Genomic DNA, 19,513 nt, shown 5'->3' with positions numbered 1-19,513 from the left:
GGTGGGGAAAGGCTCTTTCCCTGTGGGAGAGTGCATTAGTCAGGGAAAGGACCACTGTGACTTCAGACAACACTCAATAGGCCAGTTGTTGTCAACAGCTCACCCTGCCACTGGAAGCAGGAAAGTTAATTCCTGCAATGATGAGTTGGCCCCATTTGTACAAGCACATTATGAAGAGTCTTTCCCACTCACCATGCTGTGGTTCCCACATACCACAGGCCGGCTCAATCTAGATTAACATAGTATACGGCTGTTCAGATTGAACACTGTTCAGATCTTGGCCTCCCAGCTACTCTGGGAAGGTGGACAATCCGAAACTCTACTGCCTCAACCATAGCTGTCAACTTTCAGATTTGAAAATAAGGGATCAGCAGCCCCGAAAATAGGGGTGCGGGTGGCGCTGTGGGTTAAACCACAGAGCCTAGGACTTGCTGATCAGAAGGTCGGCGGTTTGAATCCCCGCGACGGGATGAGCTCCTGTTGCTCAGTCCCAGCTCCTGCCAACCTAGCAGTTCGAAAGCAAGTCAAAGTGCAAGTAGATAAATAGGTACCGCTCCGGCAGGAAGGTAAACGGCGTTTCCGTGTGCTGCTCTGGTTCGCCAGAAGCAGCTTAGTCATGCTGGCCACATGACCCGGAAGATGTACGCTGGCTCCCTCGGCCAATAAAGCGAGATGAGCGCCGCAACCCCAGAGTTGGTCACGATTAGACCTAATGGTTAGGGGTCCCTTTACCTTTACCTTTAGCCCTGAAAATAAGGGATCAGCAGCCTCACCTGTCCCGGGGACAGTCTACGGGATATCTAACAATCCGGGATAGCAGCGGGAAGCGGCGCTGGAATAAGGGAATTTCCCGCAAAAAAAGGGAAGGTTGACAGCTATGGCCTCAACTGTGAGCTGAAGGAAATTACCCCAGTATTGAAATCTTTAGCCAGTTGCAGCATAGATCAGAAGCAGGGATGCCCAGGCTTCTACTCACCCTCAAAGTGCAAACCTCACTGACGCCAACATATGACGAGCAGCATCGTTCAATCCCTCCTCTGTTTTGGCAGTAACCTATGACTCCCCACTTTAAGATGCAGGAACCCAACACAGCAAAAACCCCACAACCTTGGCTCTTTATCAAGGCAGAGTCTAGGTGCCATAAGTGCTGTCTACCTGTCTGGTGCCCATAGAAGGCAAGTCAGGGCACGGCCCTGTCTGGCAGGAAATCTGGGAGCAAGTGAGAGCAGGAAGAGGGGGAGAGCTAACAAGACAGTTCTCCACACTAGTGAGATGGGGTAAGGACCAAGGAGGAAAGACAGAGAGGTTAATTTAAATCCTAAGTGTCGGAGCACCTAAGACGGCAACAAGGGTATTGCTTAAACTGCTGACAGTCAATATTCCCAGGGTGCCTTGTAGAAGATTCCGTGCTAGCTTCACAAATCTGCTGACAACAGGAATAAACTTAGGCCTGGTGCACTCGTAACACGGGCTTTTTGCAAATCATGGTTTGCAGTTGGGATTCAGATTCAGGATTGAACTATCCCCCTTCCCCACTCCAGCATGCTTTCTCCCCCTCCCTTCCTGACAGTAACCATGTTTTCATTTTATGTGTATGTTAGCTCAATAGATGTTAACGGCAAATTACATTCTTTTCTAACCATGGTTTTGCAAATCAACTTGAAATCAGCGGTTGTGAGGAAACCATGACTTATATCAATGAAAATATTCACACAACATCATGTTTATCTGTGGAAAGGGAAGAGTAGGGCAGGAAATAGCTGCAAACCAGGGAAGTGGGAGAGAAAGGAATATACATGCACAAGGTTGGCTCCTAGTCTGCAAAAAAAGTGTGCATGGGATCTATTATTTTATCTGCACCAGCAATACCTGTACTCCTATAGGGCCAGCAGTGTGCATGGTGCTTTAAAGAGTATAAAATGGCAAACCCCTGCCCCAAAGAGCTTACAGTATAATCTAAAATTATTTTAGATTGTGTTATTTTAAAAAGGAAGGGAAGGGAAGCCCCAGGAGATTGTACACATGCTTAGGCTTCATGACAGGCTGTTATAGTAGGGCATGGGTAGGCAGACTAAGGCCCGGAGGTCGGATCCGGCCCAATCGCCTTCTAAATCCAGCCCGCAGATGGCCCGGAAATCAGCGTGTTTTTACATGAGTAGAATGTGTCCTTTTATTTAAAATGCATCTCTGGGTTATTTGTGGGGCCTGCTTGGTGTTTTTACATGAGTAGAATGTGTGCTTTTATTTAAAATACATCTCTGGGTTATTTGTGGGGCATAGGAATGTGTTAAATTCCCCCCCCCCCCCCAGTGGACCGGCTTCCTGCTGAAAAGGTTTGCTGAGGTGCCAACTTGAACAAAATATTGGGGAGGCCAGGTAAGCCCCACATAATCGAGCACATGATGCGATGTACGCACACCATTTGAATGGAAGCTCCCATCAACTGGGGGGGTGGCAGCCCCCTCAAATATTTATTGGGCAAGTGAAGACCCTTCGGCCCCTATGGGCATGGGAGCTATGGGGTGTCAACATCTCTTCCTGCCTTCTTTGTTTCGAAGCACGCTCCTCCTCCTAGATCCTTACTGGCCCTTGTGTACTTCACAGGGCTGATGCCAACACACACACTCAGCAAGTAATCTCCTTTCCATCCCCTCGTTACCTGCAAGAATGAGAGGTCCGAATTTCTTTCAATGAGCACAATCTCAAGGTTGCCCATGACGATCTCACAGTTGTTGTACATTTTCTGTAGCGTCTGGTATGTCTGGTGGGAATCTCCCGTGACGCTGAGACCATTCAGGGTGCCTGCACAGACTGCAACAAAAGAAGGAGAAGAGATGCATAAGTCAGGAGCAAAGCACAGTAGCTGAAACTTGGCAGCCAACGGGCGACAAGAAAGATCAAGGTCAAACACCCCCTCCCTGTCATAAGCAGGGCTGCCCACACATCAGCGCTTCACAGATTGATCCACGATCCTGGCCAGAGCATGCCGCAGGTAAAGATTAGGTGTGAACCAAGTTAGCTGTCCAGGGTCACAATAACCTTCCTCTGGAACACATCTCTCAAGGCACTTCACTCAAGCCCCCTGACACGAAGGATATATCCACACCATGAACTTACAAAACTTTTATACCAGTTTAACTATCATGATTTCCTTCCCCCCAAATCCTGGTAGTAACCATAGTTTGCTGAAGGAACTAAGAATCCCCAGTCCCCTTCTCACAGAATTACAGTCCTCAGGTTTTCTTTGGGACAGGGAACTGCTATGAATTTGGGTATGGATTTGTTGTTGTTGTTTAGTCGTGTCCGACTCTTCGTGACCCCGTGGACTAGAGCACGCCAGGCACTTCTGTCTTCCACTGCCTCCCGCAGTTTGGGTATGCATAGATCTTCTCAATGGGAGAGAGAGAGAACCTGTGATCCCTCCAATTGTTGTTGAACTACAGCTCCCATCATCACTGACCATTCCCCATGGTGGCTGGGGCTGATGGAAGTTTGAGTCCAAAAACATCTGAAAGAACACAGGTTAACCACCCTTACTCTATGGGCTCACTTAGGATGTCTCTAGAGAAGGCTTTCCCAAACTTGGGTGTCCAGCTGTTTTCGAACTACAACTCCCATCATCCCTAGCTAGCAGGGATGATGGGAATTGTAGCCCCAAAACAGCTGGACACCCAAGTTTGGGAAACCCTGCTCAAGGCACTCTTGTGAGTAACAAATGTGACTGACATCTGCAATCCATATGGGATTATTTATTAAATCTGTACACTGCCCTTCATCCAAAGATTTCAGGGTGGTTCACAATATTAAAATACAAAATGAGAGCATAAAATACGTAACAAAACAAAACAAAAACTCCTACATATATATTTAGTAGGATCAGATGATGTGGTAAAGCAACTATGGTTGATACCAGTTAGGGTAATGCCAAACAACTATGTTATATGCCATAACTTTCAAAACTATCCTTCGACTTGCAGGCTAGCACAAACATCACCAGGGAGAAGCAGCCACCTGTAAAATAGCTTATAGTTCCTCAGAAGGGTGATAATGATGGCCAGCATCCAACTTCAGGTGTGCTCAAGGGCTTGGACATGCCTAGTAGGCTTGTTGCTTGTTTTCCTCAGAACACCTGACCCCAATGACACATTACAAACTGTTTTTTGCACTCACTATTCCCAGTTTCAAAAGGGGTTTGCCATGAAGAATGGGGAGCTTCTGGTCCAGAGATTGAAGCCCAAAGTGTATTGGGCACACAGAACTTATTACATAGTTCTATATGTAAAAGGTAAAGGGTAAAGGGACCCCTGACCATTAGGTCCAGTCGTGACTGACTCTGGGGTTGCGGCGCTCATCTCGCTTTATTGGCCGAGGGAGCCGGCATACAGCTTCCAGGTCATGTGGACAGCATGACTAAGCTGCTTCTGGTGAACCAGAGCAGCGCACGGAAACGCTGTTTACCTTCCCGCCGGAGCGGTACCTATTTATTTACTTGCACTTTGATGTGCTTTCAAACTGCTAGGTTGGCAGGAAGTTCTATATGAAACACAGCCAAATACAGTGGTACCTCGGGTTACATATGCTTCAGGTTACATACGCTTCAGGTTACAGACTCCGCTAACCCAGAAATAGTACCTCAGATTAAGAACTTTGCTTCAGGATGAGAACAGAAATCGTGCTCCGGCGGCGCGGCAGCAGCAGGAGGCCCCATTAGCTAAAGTAGTGCTTCAGGTTAAGAACAGCTACAGGTTAAGAATGGACCTCCGGAATGAATTAAGTACTTAACCTGAGGTACCACTGTATAAGAAAGGAGAACCTGCTTTTAGCAGTGGTTGTTGAATACAAGATGACATTCCAGTTTTATGTCAAGAGTTCAGAATTTCAAATTCTGAATTTCCTTAAAACCAGACAGTAAAGTTTCAAAAAGTCAAGTTCTGTATATATGTGTGTGTGGGTACGGATATATCACACCACTTGGAAAACAAGTGGGCACTATTGACCAGTTTTACTTCTTTTGGAACAGAGGAAGTCAATACCAAAAAAAAATACCAGTCACCATGGTGCCCACTTCCTGGCAGCTTGCCATTGGCTAATCTCACCCAGGCCCTGAAGGCAATTTGCCAGGGAAATGATTGGCAACCATGAGCACCGGCAATTCCAGCTCCACCCCTTGGAAGGTAAATAAGCAATCAGCTTCTCCCCCACAGCTGAAGTGGCAGGTAACAAGAAGAAGTGTGCAATAGGGCAGAAACCACAGAGAAGCAGGTTCCTTGACTTGATAGGCCTCAGAGAGCTTTGTTGAGATCTGGATCTGCCCCAGAATGGTTCTTTTGTTTTCTATTCCCCTTGACAAGGAGTACATTCTGGTGTGGGTGCATTTACACTTGTGTTTTTTTTGGCATGCAACACACGCATCAAGCTGCGTCCTCAACACACCACTGACCCACTGGGTGCCATCTTTGCCCCTTGCAAAGCACCACTACACAATGCCCTGACTCCATCAAGATCCATACCCTAATTCTCCAGCAGGCTCCTGCAGATATGGTCTGAGAGTCTTGTTCTTGGCATGGCAGCGTAGGGCCAGCAGGCCCCTGGCACCCGTACCCGGCTGCCCACCCTCCCCTGCACAGGCCTGCTTTCCAGGCAAGCACCACCCTCTTCATTGCAACCCTACAGAGCAGGTGTGGGATGGGGTGTGTGAAACAGACCAAGCGCTAGTTACAGCTTTCAGCACTCCTCTATTATCACGCAGACTTCTCCCAGCAGCTTTGAAAGGAAGCTTGGGGTGTGAGGATGCAGAAAACACCTGGCTTCTAGTTCTCTTTTCATTTCAAGGCTTGTCGATGCTCACTATTTTCTCTTCTCTTTGGGCGAACGCGCCAGAACCACATTTTTAATATTCATTTGTTCTTTTTAAAATATTTCTGCACTGCTCCCTCTCTTAGTGATACTTAAATGGTTCATAAAAAAAAAAAAAAGTATTAAAACATTGAAAACAACTGTAGAATTCCACTCCCTGTCGCCAACACTATATATTATTCAAAGCTGGAAATTAGGAACCAAACAAAGACCTGGGCAAACAGGTAGGGCTTAAGCAGGTACTGAAAGCTCACGACAGCCAACCTGTTGGGTTCTTTACAAGAGCAGGGAGTTCCACAGAACAGGCACATTCACAAAAAAGAAATATAGATTAGTTAGTTACCACTGACTTTACCCTTCTCCTTATCATGTAATCAAGTGAATTACGAGTTTCAAAAGGGTGGTTTTTCTTCTTTCATGTTTATAGGTAAAGCGAGGATGTTACCTAAATTATCAGTTGTGTGTGCAGAGCAGGCAGTAGTGGTTATTCTGGATCAATTAGCCGTGGAGACAGGTGTGCTCTCCAGTATCTGGTGTTTGCAGGTACACTTTTGTTGCTAAATCACAGGTTAGGCACACTGTGCCCCATCATCCATGAACGCATAAACACTTGTTGTTAATAGGTAACAGAGCGAACACTGAATAAACAAGACTACCCTGCTCGGTTTTCATTTTGGATTAAATCATCCAAAACAAACTCTCACTCAACCCCCACCCCCATGTTCCTTATTCAAAACCACTCATTTGTACTAAAAGCAGAAGATATACATAAAACATGCAGTTCAAGAACAGGGGAAGTCCACCTTCTTTAGTCCAGTTGCAATGAACATAGGGTTGCGTTTGGTAGACCTAAGTGAGTCGTGCCCATTAACTTCAATGGATTTACTCTGAATAGGACTAGCATTGAATACAGGTCACACTGCCCGAAATCTGCCTCTGATAGGAGTCTCCCAGGATTCTCTGGGGAAGCCACGACTGTTTAAAGCGGTATCACAGTGCTTTAAATGTATGATGCAGATGGGGCCAAAAGAAGCACTTCTTTTGTCTGTTTTTAACTCATCCTGGGCATCTGCCAGTGACTTCCACCCTTAAAGGGTTCGAACAGCAACCCCAATACCCAGGCTTAGCGCTTTTAGAACAGCAAGACTGTGGTGCAGTAATGTTGACTAAGCACCACACAAGAACATTTTTCTTCCTCGGGGTGTGGATTTAACAGCTATTACGATAAGAACTTCAAACAATGTACGGTAAGCAAAGAGAATAGTAAACAAACCAGGCACTGTAGATGATCTGAATTAATTCAGCCCCAGAATCCATATCCAGTGTGCAGGGTTATAAAGGATATGTCTTAGATGCATTTCCTGCTAAGCAAGGGAATTGCCCTACCTTTACTCTGTCCTCCTCCTATTGCTGCCCTCATCCCACCCCACAAAAGAAGCTTTGTTTCTGTGCATGACGGAGAGAGGTACATCTTCCCCACACCAATGGGCAGGGAAGAGTCCAGGAAAAGCTGCATCTGACGAATTTGTGCCCATTGTACTACTGCTAAAGGAAAACATCAACAACAAAATTACTGCTCTGTAAACTGATCCCCAAAAAGAACTAGCCTACTTTATTTGGTATGTTCTAAAACAGGCAGAGGGACGCAGGTAGCGCTGTGGTCTAAACCACTGAGCCTAGGGCTTGCTGATCAGAAGGTCAGCGGTTCGAATCCCCGTGATGGGGTGAGCTCCCGTTGCTCAATTCCTGCTCCTGCCAACCTAGCAGTTCAAAAGCACGTCAAAGTGCAAGTAGATAAATAGGTACCGCTCCGGCAGGAAGGTAAACGGCATTTCCGTGTGCTGCTCTGGTTTTGCCAGAAGCGGTTTAGTCATGCTGGCCACATGACCCGGAAAAACTGTCTGCAGACAAATGTCGGCTCCCTCGGCCTATAGAGCAAGATGAGCGCCGCAACCCCAGAGTCGTTCGTGACTGGACTTAACTGTCAGGGGTCCTTTACCTTTTAAAACAGGCAGAAGGCCAGACAGAGCCCCCTGTTGCTTCTCTGCCAGCCCCTCTTATGAACAAAAAGCAGGCTAGCAAAAAAAAATTCCCACTTAAGAATGGGCACTTCCCTGCCACTTCTGTTTCTTTCGTGAAGAGCACACAGGAACAAGTTTTGCCTTTCCTCTTCTGGCAGCGCAGTCACCTTGGTGAAAGTCCTGCTGGCCTAGGTTGACATGGCTTGGATTTGGTATAAACACCTACATTGAAAGCCTAAAGGAGCAAAGATAATTGCCATCATTCTTTGCTGATTTCAGGCTAGGTATGCCATCACTGAGGGACGCGGGTGGCGCTGTGGGTTAAACCACAGAGCCTAGGACTTGCCGATCAGAAGGTCGGCGGTTCGAATCCCTGCGACGGGGTGAGCTCCCGTTGCTCGGTCCCTGCTCCTGCCAACCTAGCACGTCAAAAGTGCAAGTAGATAAATAGACTGCAAGTAGATAAATAGATAAGTAGACTGTCAGGTGTCCTTCCATATGTCAGCTGCTCGCCTTTGTAATGCAGGGTTTGGACTCAAAGACCCTTGGGATCCCTTCCAACTCTAGCAGTTCGAAAGCACGTCAAAGTGCAAGTAGGTACCGCTCCGGCAGGAAGGTAAACGGCGTTTCTGTGCACTGCTCTGGTTCTCCAGAAGCGGCTTAGTCGTGCTGGCCACATGACCCGGAAGCTGTATGCCAGTTCCCTTGGCCAATAAAGCAAGATGAGCGCTGCAACCCCAGAGTCGGCCACGACTGGACCTAATGGTCAGGGGTCCCTTTACCTTTACCTTTACGCCATCACTAAGCTCTGCACTGCACAGCTTGTCCCATGGTTATAAAAGTGTTGGAACTGAACCCCAGTTAAGCTTGCAAAAATCTACCATTTGCCTGATAATAAATGTTGGAAATGTAAAGAAACTGAAGGTACATTTTTTCACCTTTGGTGGACGTGCCCAAGGATTAAGGCTTTCTGGGAGATGATATATAATGAATTAAAAAAGGTATTTAAATATACCTTCTTGAAGAAACCAGAGGCCTTTCTCCTGGGCATAGTCGGCCAACCGGTGTTAAAAAAGGATAGAACTTTCTTCATGTATGCTACAACAGCAGCAAGAATACTCATCACAAAGTATTGGAAGACACAAGAGCTACCCACACTGGAGGAATGGCAGAATAAAATGATGGACTACATGGAATTGGCGGAAATGACTGGCAGAATCCGTGACCAGGGAGAAGAGTCGGTGGAAGAAGATTGGAAGAAATTCAAAGATTATTTACAGAAATATTGCAAAATTAATGAATGTTAGAGTGATGTTGGATTGAAATTAAGTGGCTTCTAGCTGTACAGGCTTTAAAGTTATAAATATATCAAGATTAAGGATTAGGATTAAAAAGGTTAAAAGAATGGAAAAATTGGTTTTTAATAGGTAAAAATTTAATGTTATATTATATTAAGATTAAGGATTGGGATTAAAAAGGAGGGAAAGGAATTGCTGGACTAACAAACTGAATTGGAATACAAAAGAGGGAGGTATGAGGAGGTCCAGGAAACAAGTAAATGTAAAAGTAGTGATGAAAAGAGGGAATTGTTTTTAACTGTTTTTTCTTTTTTCTTTTTGTATTTTGCATTGTGTATTTTTCTTTTTATTCTTGAATTTTTCTTTTTTGTTGATGTGATTCTTTCTTTGTGAAACTTTAATAAATATCATTAAAAAAAAAAGTGTTGGAACTGATGGGGGGAAAGTGCTGGCTGCTACAGACAGGTGAGGGAGGAATACTCCCCTACAGAAGCATCGCAGCTGACTTAGGGCAGCAGGAAGGAGATTGCTACACCCCGGAAGCAGTAAGTAAATAAGTACATAGATTGCAGGTGGAGGGGGGAAATTCTAGAGAAACGGAGTTCCTTTGAGCATATCCTATGCCAATCAATAATCACAGTCATGTTCTTCAAAATCTAGAGAAAATGTCAGAAAGCTTTTTTTTAATTCATACCTTGGGTTTCTTTTAATTCACCCAAGAAACTGAGGGTGGAATACGTTAGGTATACCAGTTTCTTTTGTCCTCACAACAACCTTTTGAGGCAGTCGCGGCTAAAAGAAAGTGATTTGTCCTTGGGCACCAACTGAGCTTCTTAGCCAGGGGTCGGCAAGGTTTACCTCGCCTGGGCTGGTTCACTCCAGCGGAGATCCCTTCGTAGGCTGGACCGCGCACGCTCGTGATTTCCGGCATCTGCACAGTTGCAATTTCTGGCACCACAGAAGTGAGCCCCACGCTACGCTGTGCTGCGCCGGTTTAGCGCAGAGCGCGGGGACTCGCTGAGCAGGTGGCTCAGTTCAGGGGCGGCTCGGGGGCCAGTTAAACAACCCCTGTGGGCCACTTGTGGCCCATGGGCCTTAGGTTGCCTACTCCTGAAATCTGAGCTCCCTTCCCCATCCCAGAATAAACCCACTGCTGTCTGCCACTAGACCTCCCAAGCTCTCTCTAGCATGGTTTCCATGTAGGCATGAGTTCTGGACATTTTACTTTACATTAAAAAAAAAAAAAAATGCTGCACTTATCCATGACCTATGGACAAGACCACATTATGATGTGAAATCTGGTGAGGTACAGAGAAGAAGCCATTTACTTTCAAGCTCTTTAACTGCTGCTATTTCCTACAGTTTGGGTGTGTACATTTGCTTCATATCTGTAAAGTTCATGAGGGTTAAGCACGAGCCCATAAATCTTCTGCAGTTGCCTCAAAAACTGACACGCACACACCAAACTGGCTGGGCGACTTCTCTCGCCAAGTATGACACAAACAAACAACCTGATCGACCAACAGTTTGAGCCAATCAACAGCCCGAAGTGATTGACGCACAGCAGGTTCGTGTCGTACCTGGAACACAACAGGACTTCGGCAATCCAAACACATACACAATGCCAAAAGCCACACCTCCAGTTTATGTTCCCGAGGTAGGAGAAGAGAACAGGGGCGAAAAGATGCATTTTGGGCCAACTGGGCTGGAAATCTGGACACAGGATTCCCCGAACGCAAAAGTTATTTGTGGTTTCTGCTATGTGTTTCCAGTGGGATGAGGACAGAGATAAATTCCCCTGGCAGACCCTGTAAAAAAAAAAACTCCACCAGTCATTCCAAATGTCCCAGTAGCCACGGAAGAAGTAGACCTTCTGGGTGCAGGAACGGAAACCCCTGCCAGCTCCAGAAGGGGAGGAGAGCCTGGACACAGGGCCTTCATTGTCCCCAGATGGAACTGCTTTGCTCCCCAGGCCACTCTGTGAAGGGACAGCCCCAAGCCATGTCCTGGCTGGACAACAATGGGGTGATTATCCGTGGGGAGGGGTGGAGACATTAAAGGACCCTGCCGCAAGAATGCTTGAAGGGAAGGGAACAGATATGTCCATCAGCCCCCCACTTCACCCAAAGATGTGGTGGATCCAGCCCTGATCTTTCTGAGCTCATCCTCCCTCTCCCCTTCCTTACCTCTGGAATATTCCCTCCTTACTGCTATGTCAGTGAACCCCATCTCTTACTTATTAACATGTTAAAAAAAATAAATCCGCACAAATCTATCCCACCTCTCTTAATTCGTAGAAGTCACAGAGTCCTCTACAGTGTGGTCCTAATCCAGATTCATTGATTAAAGCAACATAGCTTCCCTCCTGTTAAATGTTAGGCAAACACCATCTCTGTTGTTGTTTTCGGCACTGACCGAAGACCTTCCTCTTCCAACCTGCCTTTTAAGTAGAAATCTTTTTTTAAAAGTAGAAATCTTTCCCAGTCTTCATCTGTACTGGAATTGTTTTTAGATGTTCTGGTAAATCATTTCTGCGTGGGTTCCTCAAGGATTCCCCATTGCTGTGCTATAACCTTCCCTGCTCTAAGCTGGGATAAGAATCGCAAAAATTGCAGCCACGTTCCCTGATCAGACAACGAGACACTTCTCTATCCTTACATTTGCACTCTTTCTATGCGTAATTGTACTGTGGGTTTAAGTCACCAAAGGGCTGAAAAACAGGAGTGATGGTAGCAAGGGCTGCCTTTGAAAGTCCATAGCTATTTATTGCCACCAGACATAAACAATGCTTCCTTTCCAGGCAATCTATACTCCATCCTTCTGCCGCCTCTGGCCTGGCAGCCTCTTTCCTCAATGGGCAAAAAAGGCAGAGGGAAAATTGGCATGAACAGCTACCCACCCTCTTCTCCCCAGTCCAGACAGTGGCTCCAGCCTGGGAGGCAAGCAACAGCCAGACATATCAAGTCCTTTCCTGAAGCGATAACTGGAGGGGGGAACATGAAAGGGTTGGAGGGGGTGGAAGTGTTTAACTCCTCTCAATCATTTCCCTTGTCAGTGTGTGTGTGTGTGTGTGTGTGTGTACACACACACGTGCGCCACACACAAGTGCCCCTCTCAGTTTCCGTCAGGCCCGAGAAGCTAGGAGCCCAGGACTCCTGGGTTCTACTGCCAGCTATAAGGGATTAATGAGTATTAATAATGATTAGAATGTGGTGAGGGATAAACTTGGGTTGTGGGTTGGCAGGGGGCAAACGGGAAGGGGTAGCAAGCAGGAAGGGGCTAGGAGCCAGGACCACTGGGTTTTGTCCCATTTTTCGAGTGACATGTTCTTTGCCGGGTTGCTATTCAAGAGCCAGACGTGACTCAGAGCTGAGCAGCTGGGTGTGAGGAGAGGGGAGAGCAGTTTTGCCTCTCGCTAGGCTGAGGTAAAATCAATGCCACCCACTCCCCACCGCCGTAACCACAATCTCTTCACCCGTCCACCTAGATTAGGACACCGGAGGTTCATTCGTTATATGTAAAGTTATTGGCCTCATGGTATATACAATGCAAAAAGTCCTTCCCAGCTGTGGCCACTTCTCTTGGGCGCTGGATCTAGACACGTCAAAGAAGCAATTCAGCTAAATGCATTGTAAACTCATACAGGGAAATCCAGTAGGGAAAGGCGGGACTCCACAGCGCCATCTGGTGTCACAGTGTTATATCGCATATACGATGCATGTAAAACACTTTCTAGCTGAGTCCTTGGATGGCTGAATCATAGAACTGTAGAGTTGGAAGGGATCCCAAGAGTCTTCGAGTCCAACCCCCTGCATTACAAAGGTGAGCAGCTGACATATGCAAGGACACCTGACAGTCTGTCATTAGAACCCTATGTCCCAGACCTTCACTGCATAAATATGTAGGTGATCCAAGAAAGGTGAGAAGGATTCACACTGCCCTCCAACAGGTTCTGGCTTTTACTGCGAACTGGCCTACGGGCTGAGATATAGGGCATCTCTTACCTACTTTCGCTTTGCCTCCATAGGGTAGGACCAGAAGCACAGTAGGTGTGCCCTATGGTTGCTGAGCAACCACAGACACTCCAGATAGGCGTCAAAGTTTGGCCTGGTCAGGCATCTGCCAAGGGCCTACACCCCAGTAGGGGGCTCAAGACAGGAGCCCCTTGATCTGCTGAAGTGAGAAAGTAGCTCCTTGGCCTGGAGCTGACCCAGAGGATGGTGATGAAGATGGTCAGAGGCGAGGAGATCAAGCCCTATGAGGAAAAGTTTATGGAGATGGGGATGTCAAGCCTGGAGAAGACAATTACCCGTAAGCAGCAGTAGAATCAATCACCATCTTCCAAGGGCTGTCACATAAGTGATGAAGGAAATCCAACCCCAAATGGGAATACTACCCGAAATCAGAACTTACATAGGAATCCATAATAAACAAACAAAAACAAAGGAAATGGAGCAAGGGCAGCTCATCTTGTTTTGCAACTTGAGGTGAAACAGGAAGTACTGGCCACCTCCACAGAATCAACACCAATTTCCAGGAAGATCTCACCAAAATCTTGCGAGATCTCACTGGAAATCTGGCGGTGGTGGCAGGGTGGGCGGGGCCCCTGAAGGGTTGTCGGCCTGGGGGCTCCCAACACCCGAGGCAGCTGCTTCACCCCACCTCATGGTTGGGCCGGGCATGGAAAGGAGGATGCTTGTCATCTATTGGCTCCTAAAGAATGCACGTGGCTGTTCCTTGAACCATTTCTTTGGATCTGAGGTCTCTCTGCATTTCCTGGGAACAAGAGTAGGCCGAAAGGTGCCATCCAAGGTGAGGAGGGGGAAGCAGACTTATTCTGATGTCAGTCTTGTCCCAGTCTGGATGAAATCACATTAGAGCTGTCACTTGAGATAAAGAAACCTTTAATGGAGAAAACACAACAAGCCTGCAGAAGAAACCTCAACTTAGCAAGCAAACATCCAACCAACCCAGTTCAGCAAACAGATTATTGGGTAATATGGGGACAGACACCTCAAAATCTCACTGATGGAGAGAGCGAGAGAGAGCGCTTCGGTGGTCCGCAGATGATTTCTTAACATTAACAAATGGGAAACGGAAACACCATCTGGCTGGAACTAATAGAAGTCAAATCTAGCATCCCTTAGTCTCAATGGTGTGGTTGGGTAGCAGTTTGCAATTATAGGGCCCCCTGCTCAAATGGTAACGTGTGCTTCTTTGATTCAAAATGAAATGAGTCAAAATTGCTGAGTTTGGGGCCCTTCTGTTCATTCCACTGAGTGGAGTCCTAGACATCCGTCCTGAAGTCCTGCTTCACAGCACTGCTGATCATCCTCAACAATTTTCTATTTCACTTTTAAAGGTTCTAAATGAACCCTCCTTCCTTACCAAAAATAAGTCAAAAGAATAAGCTTTCACTAAGTTGGTGCCCTCCAAGGTCGGCTAGGGCTCATGAAAGTTGTAGCCCAAAACATCTGAAGGGCATGGCGTTGGCAAACAGGGCTCTAAAGGTAAAGGTACCCCTGACCATTAGGTCCAGTCGCGGACGACTCTGGAGTTGCGTGCTCATCTCGCTCTATAGGCCAAGGGAGCTGGCGTTTGTCTGCAGACAGCTTTTGGGTCATGTGGCCAGCATGACTAAGCCGCTTCTGGCGAAACCAGAGCAGTGCACGGAAACACCATTTACCTTCCCGCAGGAGCGGTACCTATTTATCTACTTGCACTTTGACATGCTTTCGAACTGCTAGGTGGGCAGGAGCTGGGACCGAACAATGGGAGCTCACCCCGTTGCGGGGATTTGAACTGCCAACCTTCTGATCAGCAAGCCCTAGGCTCTGTGGTTTAGACCACAGTGCCACCCGCTCTAGCAGACTATAAAATGCCACCCAACCCTGACTTGCAGCCCTGTGTTATTCAAATTTACTCCATCACACCAGATCTTCAGTTGCTGAAAGGTTATGTGTTTTAGTTTAGACACCGCATATATGCGTAGACACACAATTCATTGTGTGGCCAACTGCCCGCTCCCTGTTCATAGCAGTGGCACACAGACACTGAATCACTGACAGTGAATAGAGAGGTCTGGAGGCTCTGCTAGAGGTACCGAAAATAAAAATAATTTTAAGAAGAGCTGCCATTAGTCACAGAAATAGAATGGGGACAGAAGAGAGGAGGACTGCAGTCATTCAATGCATATAGACATCAACAACTGAAAAGCAGCAGAGAACCTCTTGGGTTCTCCTCTAAACTAATGGAGACAATAGAGTTTTAGTGCATGGGTAGGCAAACTAAAGCCTGGGGGCTGGATCCAGCCCAATCGCCTTCTAAATCTGGCCCGTGGACGGTCCAGGAATCAGCGTGTTTTTACATGAGTAGAATGTGTCCTTTTAATTAAAATGCATCTCTGGGTTATTTGTGGAGCATAGGAATTCGTTCATTATTTTTTTTCAAAATATAGTCCGGCCCCCCACAAGGTCTTAGGGACAGTGGACCGGCCCCCTGATGAAAAAGTTTGCTGACCCCTGTTTTAGTGCATGGCTATTTTATTTGCATCCCAAGGTTCCTCTCAGATGATCAAGACAATTTATTTGGGAGTTGTCCTATTGAATTCTCACATCTATTCAACCTGAGATATGCAGCTTCTCAAGGCTAGCATTCTAGCATACCCTCCAACATTTTTCTAGTCAAAATAGGGACATCCTATTCCATCATCATAATCATTTTATTTATACCTTGTCCATCTAACTGGGCTGCCCCAGCCACTCTGATCGGCTTCCAATTCCAATACTTAATTCGTTCTGGGGGTCCATGCACAACCTGAAAAGTCCGCAACAAGAGGCACCGCTTCTGCGCACACGCACGACACGATAGAGAGCTTCTGCACATGCGTGCACGGCAAAAACCAGAAGCATACACTTCTGGGTTTGCCATGCTCGCAACCCAAAAGTTACGTTACCCGAAGGTAACGTAACCCGAGGTACCACTGTATATAAAAACATAACAAAACATTTAACGTTTAAGAACTTCCCTAGACAGGGCTGCCCAGATGTCTTCTACAGGTTATATAGTTACCTATCTCCTTGGCTAAGGGGTCACACAACTCCATACCCTCCAACATTTCCCTGATGAAAATGGGGACATCCTAAGAAAAAGCTAGGATCAAATCAGAAACCAGGACGGCTTCTGTAAATTTGCGACTGTCCCTGGAAAATAGGGACACTTGGAGTGTCTGTTGTAGTTGAGCAGGGAGTTGAACCCAAACATCTCCAGACATGCTAACCATGACCATTAGAGAGCTGGGGGCAGGGGGAGAGAAGACCTAAAAGCAAGGACTGCTGCCTAACCCTAGATTTGGGTGGGAACTAATGGGGCTAAATTGCTTTTTAGCAGAAAATACTAGGGCCCAGGTCTTCCTAAGTTCTTCACTCAGAACTTTCAAAGCAGCTTTTGCTACGTGAATGTTTGGGAGTAGTGGTAGCCTTGGATACGGGTGCTGCAGAGTAAATAAGTACCCACCTACTACATTCCTTTACAGATTAACACATAAGTAGACATGGGCCTGGTTCTAGCTGACCTGAAACAGAGCTGATATTTACACAGCCCCATAATTTGTCCATCATTCCAACTAATAACTTGTTGTCCCAGCACTGTTTTTGTTTCAAGTCCCAGCTAACCCTTCAAATGCCTGTTATTGACCAGCGTAGTGTAGTTGCTAAGAGCAAGACTCACGAGCCAGGAAGTCTACAGCTAAATAAACTAAAAAATAATCTAAGGTGGCATTGGGCTAGTCATTTTGTTCTTCAGCCTCCTCATCCAGCTTCAGCCTCCTCATCCAGCCCTTTCCCTGTGAGATATAAGAGGATAATAATATTTGCAGAAGCGCTAGGCAGATTATTGGAAGGATGTGAAGAAGCCCTCTTAATTGATTATGAATAAAATACTATGTAGTATTAACCATTACCACAACTGCCTTTCCCAAAGATACTATTATGAGTTTGAGAGGGAGGTAGGCTGCATGCCCGACTCCACCCCTCCTTCTAATTCCTGAATTCAGCATGGATTCAATTCCTGGGACAGCCAGGCCAGCTTCCTGGTGAGGCCTTCTAAGTATGGGCATTAAGGTAACAAAGGAAGTGGCTCTGTGCCAGAAAACAAACAGGTGGGCCCTTCTCCCTCAACTCGCTGGTAATTAGAAAGACAAAGGCCAGAGTTAAGAGTTGAGTTATGTGAGCTTAAAGATGAAAGCTGGAAACAGGCTGGGAAGCCAGAGAGACAGAGCCATGTCTGATTTCTGTTGGAATCCATGGCTGTGGCTTATGGGCAAAGCAAGACCCACTTGCGATGTTGGTAAAGGTAAAGGTAAAGGGACCCCTGACCATTAGGTCCAGTCGTGACCGACTCTGGGATTGTGGCGCTCATCTTGCTTTATTGGCTGAGGGAGCCGGCATTCAGCTTCCGGGTAATGTGGCCAGCATGACTAAGCCGCTTCTGGCGAACCAGAGCAGCGCACGGAAACGCCATTTACCTTCCCGCCGGAGCGGTACCTATTTATCTACTTGCACTTTGAACTGCTAGGTGGGCAGGAGCAGGGACCGAGCAATGGGAGCTCACCCCGTCGCGGGGATTCAAACCACTGACCTTCTGATCAGCAAGTCCTAGGCTCTGTGGTTTAACCCACAGCGCCACCCACGTCCCAGCATGGGATGTTGTATATATGTGCAAATAAGCCATATATCATAGATACCAGTCTCTGCTGTCCCTCATTCCAAAGGAAACCGAACCCTCGAATCTTGCACCGCTCAGAGATTGGGGAGGCGTACAACAATACGTTGCGCAGTAAGTACTAGGTTTCTTGCAGCTGTAGGACTTGAGACAGTTGCTGCCCATCTGTAATTTGAAATATATATTGCTGTCTCAGAAAACGTAATTTGATAACCCTGAGATTTACAGTGGTGTTAATTTGTGCCTGTAAATATTAAGCACTGTAGCCATGGTGTGCAGACATACTCTTGCCTATGAATATTATTTTGTTGGAAATTCAAATAAATTCATCTGTGACATGAAAATTGCCCTGCATGTCTTTTTCATCTTCTGCTTCTCTGTGTTTAGGAGTGTCATATATGCTTAGTTTATCAAATCACTACTAAACAGAGGCTGGGATCCAAATAAAGTACTTTAGGCACGCCCAAGACTGGGGGCAGGCTCAGTGAGATTTTTTTGACTCTTAAAACAAAATAGGCTTTTAACAGCAGACTGCCCGGCTCCTCAGCCCCGCCGTATCACAAGCTGCATTTGAAATTCTCCAGTCAAAAGCTGCTTGTCACGTGTGTCGTGGGGAAGCTGCTCTTTTGAGATCCACAAGTTCAAGATCCTTTTAGAGCTATGGATCTTGCTGCACGTTCATTTGAAAACATTCTGAATTGTGCTGTTTCCCCTTAAAAACAGGAGGCGGGATTCACCTAACCAGCTCCGTCAGTCAAAGCCCTGCATTCGAACTTCCATGTGCACAATGGGGCTTTCGCCTCTCTCCTCCCACCCATCGCCCCCAAAATAGGAGAACACCCCCCCCAGAAGAGCACATGGGGGGGTGTCATTCCACCTGGCAAGCTGAAATACTTGTGCAGATGGGACATTCATCCTAATAATAATAATAATAATAATAATAATTTATTTATACCCCACCCTTCTCAGTTCAGAAAACCGGGCTCAGGGCAGCTAACAACAAATTTAAAACACTTAATTGTGATACAACAAAAAACAGCATAAAATACAGTATAAAAGCGTGTATAACAATAAATTCAAAGTTCTAAAATCAATTTAGGGGGAAATCCATCCAATAAACATTAGATGATCACCAGGGCTAGCTGTCTAAATTAGTCCTATTTGGGCCAGCGAGGAGACCAGGGGAGAATTAGTAGCTGTGGGATCCCAGAGTGGGTAATCTTCATAAAAAGGGGAGGGGGAGGGAAGGAAGGGGAATAAAAGATCAGGCTAAATTCAAATTGAAAGCCAGGTGGAATAGCTCTGTCTTACAGGCCCTGCGAAAGCAGGTTAAATCCTGCAAGGCCCTGGTCTCATGGGACAGAGCATTCCACCAGGTTGGAGCCATCACTGAGAAGGCCCTGGCCCTGGCCCTGGTCCTAGAGGGATGTTGAATTCCACCCAGTCATCACGCAGGCACACTGCCCTACATTGGACTCAGGGGAACTCAGAGTCCCTTAGGGAGTTGGGCAGCAAAAGCCAACCTTCCTAATTTCCGACAACAGAAGAACAAACATAAGTCTCTTGTAGATATTCATTGTTAGTAGCTTGTATAGTTGCAAGTGCATCAGGATTGCA

General features: G+C 46.5%; 1 protein-coding gene across 1 annotated transcript in view; it reads right to left on the bottom strand.

Annotated features, from left to right (window-relative positions):
• Positions 1–19,513, bottom strand: part of ERBB3 (erb-b2 receptor tyrosine kinase 3) — a 98,190-nt gene that overhangs the window by 50,595 nt on the left and 28,082 nt on the right. The window contains exon 2 of the mRNA XM_080994381.1: positions 2,660–2,811. Coding sequence (XP_080850507.1) covers positions 2,660–2,811 — 152 coding nt within the window. The remainder of the gene's footprint in view (positions 1–2,659; positions 2,812–19,513) is intronic.

This window comes from Podarcis pityusensis (assembly GCF_964106645.2).
Source record: "Podarcis pityusensis genome assembly, chromosome: 2".
Lineage (NCBI taxonomy): Eukaryota > Metazoa > Chordata > Lepidosauria > Squamata > Lacertidae > Podarcis > Podarcis pityusensis.
Note: the sequence above shows the minus strand (reverse complement) of the source record. Positions and strands in the feature narration are given on the sequence as shown.